Source organism: Carettochelys insculpta, chromosome 11 (assembly GCF_033958435.1).
Source record: "Carettochelys insculpta isolate YL-2023 chromosome 11, ASM3395843v1, whole genome shotgun sequence".
Lineage (NCBI taxonomy): Eukaryota > Metazoa > Chordata > Testudines > Carettochelyidae > Carettochelys > Carettochelys insculpta.
In genome coordinates this window covers 31503338-31511371 of record NC_134147.1, presented here as the reverse complement: position 1 = coordinate 31511371, position 8034 = coordinate 31503338, and the positions used below count along the sequence as shown (strand labels likewise).

Sequence of the window (8034 nt, the reverse complement as noted above, 5' to 3'; positions counted from 1 at the left end):
ACCCATGGTTGCAAAATTTAAAGCACTCCAAGCCTATGAGCGGAACTGCATTGTACTCTAGTTTGTACCATCTTCATGTTTCAACTCTCGTCAGTTTTTGGTTTCTGAAAGGGAAGAGGGTAAAAATTTTACTGTTTAATTATTTAAGAAGTATTAACAGGTTTACAAATCCTTGCCATGTAAATATCAGAAACAAAATAATCAATGATACTGACAGAGAAATTTAAGAATGTAGTGATCAGCTCTGTTTAATGGTATTTTAGCATATTACACAAGGAGAATGACATCTACATTGTCATTTTTATGATATTTTTATTAAATTGGGTACAATCTCAATTACGCATTTAACAGACCAGACACGTCTAGAACATGTTAATATTCCCGAAAAATTAGTTGTGCTGTTTTTTTCAGGTGAATGTACTCTGAATTTTGAATAAAAGATAACCAAATACCTATTTGTTCTCAATCTGTTTTGCTTATTATGTAATTCATTTAATTTTTCCATTAGTTTCTAATATTTTCATTTGAGTAGTTCCTAAGGCTCAAGTCCTGATTTTTTTCAGGAATAAGGGGCTGGCGAAAGAGTATTTTTGCTGGCAGAACCATATCTACACAGCTTGTTTTCTGCTGTGAATATGCAAATGAGTTCTGTTTGCAGTTTCATGAACCCTCATTTGCATCATGCTGCCGGTAGCTGGACTGAATCTAGACTCAGCCCAAATGTAAAGCGGTGGAGGGGAAGATCTATACACAGTTCTATATGTACTTTCTACTGTTACTTATATATGTGGTGGCTGTTGCCTTTTCGGAAACCTGGGGGAACATGAGGCTTGAGAAGGGATTTGAAGAAAGAATAAGCAGCCTTGCAGAGTCATCCATTTGGAGAGAGGGAGGATGTTGCATAGCTCCTGAAGCTTGCAGAAAAATAAGCGCAAATAAATTTCTAGTGAGAAGGGACAATCAAAGAATCAAAACTGGCATTGCTGGCAGAGTGGAGAGGGTGAAAGGACAACACAATGAGAGAGTAGAGAGAACCACCAGACCCTGAAAGGGGAGTAATGGTGAGACAGCAAAATAGTATCTGTGGCAACTAAAATGAGTTTCCTTTGCTTTTCAGTGCTAATGCACAGTTTTGGTCTCTTTCACTGTCAGAGAGATGAAGGTATTGGCTTATAGGAAGTATAAAGTGATTTTTAAAAGTAATCAAAGGTGTTAGGTCCTTCTATTTTGGGATACCCAAATACAGAAAGCAGGGATCCTAAATCAGGTCCCTTTATTGACTTCCAGCAAAAATTCTTGAAACACTCTTTTCGACAGGGGAGGTGAAGGAGGGATGAGTACCTTTTAGTGTCCTCTGAGATAATGTCTTCTAGAATCTTCTCCAGCACTTGCCCATACTGCTGGTATTGGTCATCTGTTATCTTGACACCAATTTCAAAGGGAACATTAAGCTAGTGAGAACAACAGACCAGAAGAGCTCAGTTTAACAGTTTCCTTAAAAATACAAAACAGCAGAAATGTAGCACTTTAAAGAATTAACAAAATGATTCATAAAAAAATAAATCATTTTGTTAGTCTTTTAAAGTGCTATATTTCAGCTGTTTTGTGTTGTTTTGTTAGTATACAGACTAACATGGCTACCTACTTCTCTGTTGCTAGTTTCCTTAAAGAGAGTTTGATTCTTTTCTGCTTTGTGGATGCACAGGCTTTGCAGACAGATATCACTGTTCCTTGGAATGTAAACTGAACTCTCTGGAAATTAGGCAAACTTGTTCTTGCTAAACACCCACTTGACCCACATGTGGTTTGTGGTTGACATTATTAATATATACATGAGGAACAGCAATTAGCCTGTGCATAGCTATTGTAAACAAAACAATATAAGACTACTAAAGTCTACAGAGTGATTCCATTGCATGTGTATCTTGAAATGAAAGTAAATCTTGAGCTTTAAGTTTGAGCAGGTGCAATAAACTTTAAACTGCTGTAGATTTTGTTTAAAGATTAGTAGTAGTTACCATTTTCAAATGATTTTTCTAACTGCTTCTCAAATCAGAGGTCAGTATAGTTTTGATTTGTATCACCTTTTTATCAATCTCTCTTGCATTTTGTATTATGTGGTCAGATACAAAACACACCCTCTTAAACTTCGATGGAGTGTAAAATACAAACTTTAATTTCTATTTCTTTGTCTCCTTCTGCCTGTCTTGCATCTGCATCCAAAAATCCTTCTGCAGCCCTACGGCTCAACTTTGTTGTATGCTTTTTTGGATCCTTTTGTTTCTGGAAAGAAACCGAAACAAAGTGTGAATTATCTGTGGACAAACAATTAGGCTTTTCCAAAATAGGAAAATTAGTACCCATAATTTTAGCTCATGTACAACTCCATTAGTTGGGAGCTATAGCATAGCCTTTTTTTTTTTTTTAACCACACTGTTTTCTTACCTTGCTCTAAGCAGACAATAGTGTTAAAATTACCATTCATATGTACACTACAACTCCCCTCTTTGTTGCCATCACTAAACAATTTTCCTTTTGTGGATGCAGTCTGACCAGTTTACATTTATCTAGGAATTTAGGGATATACATCTCATTTGTCAGAACTTGTACCTTCTAAGGTTGAGGCAGTGTGTTAGGTTTTTCTGAGTATTATTAAAAAATCTCATTTTCTATCAAGTTTAAAAGAAGGAAAAAGAGTAAAATATACTTAATTTTACCTCTGTGTTTTGATATTCAGGACTTAAAAAACTAGATCCAGCCATGATAGTCTCTGACCAGAGAATACAAATAAGGAGAATTCCCAGCATAGTGCTCCTCAGAAACATGTGTGCCTTGGGCATAGATATATGTCAAACCTGAAAACTTAATAACGATAGAAAAATTACTGTGCTTTTTATTGTCACTTCTTTTATTTCCTTGAGTCCAGATTAACCCCCAAATTTTCATGAATGGATTTCAGATATTGTCATCTTTATTAAAAAGATATAACTTATCAACTTACAGAGATCCAGCTTTTACAGGTGAGTAAAATATTAAGAAATAAAATTGTATGATACTTTATTTCCCTCCACAAGTAGAAAAATATAAAACTGAAGGAGAGGGGACAGGAGAGAGGAAAAGCTATGTAGGAAAACAAAAAAGGTAGCCTGAAAGGTTACCTACCTGAGATTTCTTGTTTGAGCATATGTCTGCAGCTGTTAAGCTTTTATATAGTTCCTGAAGTATTTGTTTTATGCTAAAACACTTTTCCATATGCAATCCAAGATCTATTTGGAATTCCTTGGAAACTTGCTCTGCTCATGTCATTGTGACAAAGTCAACAAAAAGTAAAAATAGTGCATAGATCAGTTGCTGGATTAGACTTTCTGAGAGGCATGGTAGTCTGATTTGAAGAGAATTTTCCATTTACACTAAAAACTAAATTATGATTTTTGTTCTCAGAATACTTTCATCAGTAGTTGGATTGGTATAGTTTTATGGAGTGTAGCAAAGACATAGAGAAGCTATGTTTGTGACCTAGAATGGAAAATGAAATTGAGGCATTTTAATTTTCTCCTTCACATGGGTTCTACCTTATCTGATGTTCCCTTGCTTTGTTTTGCTGGAAGGTTCAAACTTGGGGAGCGGCTTTCAGCTCTCAATTGCTGGGGGTGGGAGGCATGTTTTTCTTTCTCTTCTTTGCAAAACCACAGGGGGTTGAGGGAAGAGGAACTAGCAATCAAAGGCATAGGAAAAACCTCTAGTCCCTGAAGGGAAATTGAAAAGATGGATGTTTTCTCCTGGAGACAGGAAATGAATGAGATGTGATAAACTCAGGTGGTTTAGAGATTGCAGAGCTGGAATGCTATCTACTGTCACAAGAACTAGAGGATACTCAGCTATATTTATGGTGGGATATTCAAGACCAGTGACAAGAAATACTTTTCCATGTACTGTGTAATTAATCTGGAGCTCACTGTCACTGGAAGTCAGTATAGTCTGGAATTTAACTAGATTCAGTAAATCATAGAATCATAGAACACTAGGACCGGAAAGGGCCTCGAGAGGCCATCGAGTCCAGTCCCCTGCCCCGACAGCAGGACTGACCACTATCTACATCATCCCTGATAGACATCTATCTAATCTGTTCTTAAATATCTCCAGCAAGGGAGATTCTACAACCTCCCTTGGCAACTTATTCCAGTACTTGACCACCCTGACAGTTAGGAACTTTTTCCTAATGTCCAACCTAAACTTCCCTTGCTGCAGCTTAAGTCCATTGCCTCTTGTTCTCTCCTCAGAGGCCAAGAAGAACAAGTTTTCTCCCTCCTCCTTATGACACCCTTTAAGATATCTGAAAACCGCTATCATGTCCCCCCTCAATCTTCTCTTTTCCAAGCTAAACAAGCCCAATTCTTTCAGCCTTTCTTCATAAGTCATGTTCTCCAGACCTTTTGTCATTCTAGTTGCTCTTCTCTGGACCTTCTCTAATTTCTCTACATCTTTCTTGAATTGGGGCGCCCAGAACTGGACACAATATTCCAGCTGAGGCCTAACCAGCGCAGAGTAGAGCGGAAGAATGATTTCTCATGTCTTGTTCACAACACACCTGCTAATGCATCCCAGAATCATGTTTGCTTTTTTTGCAACAGCATCACACTGTTGACTCATATTTAACTTGTGATCTACTAGAACCCCTAGATCCCTTTCTGCTGTACTCCTTCCTAGACAGTCTGTTCCCATTTTGTATGTGTGAAACAGATTATTCCTTCCTAAGTGCAGCACCTTACATTTATCTTTATTAAACTTCATCCTGTTTACTTCAGACCATTTCTCCAATTTGTCTAGATCATTCTGAATTATGACCCTATCCTCCAATGTAGTTGCATCCCCTCCCAGCTTGGTATCATCTGCAAACTTAATAAGCGTACTTTCTATGCCGATATCCAAATCATTAATGAAGATATTGAACAGAACTGGTCCCAAAACAGAGCCCTGTGGAACCCCACTTGTTATGCTTTTCCAGCAGGATTGAGCACCATTAACAACTACTCTCTGGGTACGCTTAGCCAGCCAGTTATGCACCCACCTTATTGCAGCCCCATTTAAGTTGGACTTGCCTAGTTTGTTGATAAGAATATTATGCGAGACCGTATTAAATGCTTTACTAAAGTCTAGGTATACCACATCTACTGCTTCTCCCTTATCTACGAGTCTCGTTATCGTGTCAAAAAAAGCTATCAGGTTGGTTTGACATGATTTGTTTTTTACAAAACCATGCTGGCTGTTCCCTATCACTTTACTACCTTCCAAGTGCTTGCAGATGACTTCCTTAACTACCTGCTCCATTACCTTTCCTGGCACAGAGGTTAAGCTGACTGGCCTGTAATTTCCTGGGTTGTTCTTGTTCCCCTTTTTGTAGATGGGCACTATATTTGCCCTCTTCCAGTCTTCTGGAATCTCTCCTGTCTCCCATGACTTTCCAAAAATGAGAGCTAACGGCTCAGCTACCTCTTCTATCAGCTCCTTGAGGATTCTAGGATGCATTTCATCAGGCCCTGGTGACTTGCAGACATCTAATTTTTCCAAATGGTTTTTAACTTGTTCTTTTTTTTTTTATTTCAAAAACTAACTCTACCCCTTTTCCACCAGCATTCACTATGTCAGGCATTCCTTCAGACTTCTCTGTGAAGACCGAAACAAAGAAGTCATTAAGCATCTCTGCCATTTCCAAGTTCCCTGTTACTGTTTCTCCCTCCTCACTGAGCAATGGCCCTACCCTGTCCTTGGTCTTCCTCTTGTTTCTAATATATTTGTAAAAGGCCTTCTTGTTATCCTTTATGCCTGTAGCTAGTTGGAGCTCATTTTGTGCCTTAGCCTTTCTAATTTTACTCCTGCGTTCCTGTGTTATTTGCCTATGTTCATTCTTTGTAATTTGTCCTAGTTTCCATTTTTTATAGGATTCCTTTTTTAGTTTGAGTTCATGCAGGATCTCCTTGTTAAGCCAAGGAGGTCTTTGCCCATATTTACTCTCTTTCCTACATAGGGGAATAGCTTGTTTTTGGGCCCTTAATAATGTCTCTCTGAAAAACTGCCAACTCTCCTCAGTTGTTTTTCCCCTCAGTTTTAACTCCCATGGGACCTTACCTACCAGCTCTCTGAGTTTACCAAAATCTGCCTTCCTGAAATCCATCATCTCTATTTTGCTGTTTTCCCTCCTACCAGTCCTTAGAATTGTGAATTCTATGATTTCATGATCACTTTCACCCAAGCAGCCTCCCAGATTCAAATTCTCGACCAAGTCCTCCTTATTTGTTAAAATCAAATCCAGAAGTTTCTCCCCTGGTAGCTTTTTCAACTTTTTGGAATAAAAAATTGTCTCCAATGCAGTCTAAGAACTTATTGGATAGTCTGTGCCCCGCTGTATTAGTGTCCCAGCATATATCTGGATAGTTAAAGTCCCCCATCACCACCAAATCCTGGGCTCTGGATGATTTTGTTAGTTGTTTAAAAAAAGCATCATCCACCTCTTCCACCTGGTTAGGTGGCCTGTAGTAGACTCCTAACAGGACATCACCCTTGTTTTTTACCCCTCTTAAACTAACCCAGAGACTCTCAACACGTCCATCTCCTATGTCCATCTCCACCTCAGTCCAAGTGTGTACATTTTTTATATATAAGGCAACACCTCCCCCCTTTTTTCCCTGTCTGTCTTTCCTAACCAGGCTGTAGCCTTCAATACCAACATTCCAATCATGTGTATTATCCCACCAAGTTTCTGTGATGCCAATAATATCATAGTTGTATTTATTTGTTAGCACTTCCAGTTCTTCCTGCTTATTACCCATACTTCTTGCATTGGTATATAGGCATCTTAGATATTGATTTGAACTTTCCCCCCAGTTTTTTCCTGGCCCTCTTTTTACTCTGACATTGTTGCCCATGCTCCCTCCTACTTCCAACCCATCTCTCAGGTTTCCATGTTCTCCACTTACCTGCGGGCTTTGATTGGAGATTGGATCAAGTTAAAATTAGTGACAAATGTTGAAAGTGATGTTAAACCTAATTTTTCTGGCCTGAAGCCAGTGTCTAACCTCTAGAAATAAAGGAAAAGCTTTTGCATTCCCTAAGCATGTTTGCTGAGACCAGTGCTGTTCTACATATTTATTAAGAGGTGGAAAAGGGAATGAACAATGAGGTGACAAAATTGCTGATGATAGAAAATTGTTCAAAATAGTTACATCCAAAACTGATGGTAAAGAGTTACAGTAGGTCCTGCCCTGTGGAGCAGATTATGTGCATCTTGCGGTGCTTGAACTTCTGATTATCCTATGTGGCTCAGAGGGTAAGTTTGGCCATTCTGGTATATAGGCCCAGATTTTCAAAGGTACTGCCTGTCTTTGAAATAGAAGTTAAATGCCTAAATATCTTTGAGGATCCAGTCCATAAATTCTAATTTAAGCAAAGTACTTAATCAGGTGCTTCATTTTTATATAATTAACCACAATTTGAATATTTTTGGTTAGGTACATAAAGCTCAAACTTCTAATTCAAAACCTAGTAACCGTTAGAATGATCAACTGTTTGGATCCCCAACACACCCTTAGAAATTATTTGCCTGTTAAATTCCTTCAGGGTAAGATTAATTAAGGCAAATTTGTCTTCTAAATCTTGCTTTGGAAAGCCAAAGGTACCCCATGTGGGCTTTCATTTTGTGCTTGTACTTGTGGGGTCTTAGTGCTTTAAGAACCTCTTTTGCCAAACTCTCTGCTTTGGATAATTTAGGATCACAAAGGTTCTGTGACAGCCACACCCAACAAAAGAAATTAGCATGCAATTGGTAGCCTAATAAGTCAGTACATTTTAACTTCTGATTTGGTAAAGAACCACATGAGGGTCCTGCATAACTAACTAACTAAGCTCAGGGGGTTGGATAGAGATCTTAAAATGTTCTTCAAATAGCCAGATGAGAATTCTGATTATAGAGGATCTGAAGCCATGGAATGCCTGCTATGGGATACAAAAGTTTGCTTCTGAAAAACAAATAAATTTGAA

The 8034-nt window shown here is 38.3% G+C and overlaps 1 protein-coding gene across 1 annotated transcript; it reads right to left on the bottom strand.

The window, feature by feature from the left end:
- Positions 1 to 10: 10 nt before the first annotated feature.
- GHRL (ghrelin and obestatin prepropeptide) lies at positions 11 to 2867 on the bottom strand. Its single transcript, XM_075004900.1, has 4 exons — positions 2718 to 2867; positions 2173 to 2283; positions 1342 to 1451; positions 11 to 104 (listed from the first exon to the last, which is right to left on the bottom strand). The coding sequence occupies exons 1-4, from the start codon at positions 2838 to 2840 to the stop codon at positions 74 to 76; spliced, it is 375 nt and encodes a 124-aa protein (XP_074861001.1). The 5' UTR covers positions 2841 to 2867; the 3' UTR covers positions 11 to 73.
- Between the last annotated feature and the right edge of the window lie 5167 nt (positions 2868 to 8034).

Coding starts and splice junctions, on each gene's coding strand:
- GHRL (XM_075004900.1), bottom strand. CDS start 2,840: ATGCCCAAGGCACACATGTTTCTGAGGAGCACTATGCTGGGAATTCTC. Junction 2,284..2,717: donor CTGAATATCAAAACACAGAG/GTAAAATTAAGT, acceptor GTTTCTTTCCAG/AAACAAAAGGATCCAAAAAA. Junction 105..1,341: donor ATCTCAGAGGACACTAAAAG/GTACTCATCCCT, acceptor CTTCCCTTTCAG/AAACCAAAAACTGACGAGAG.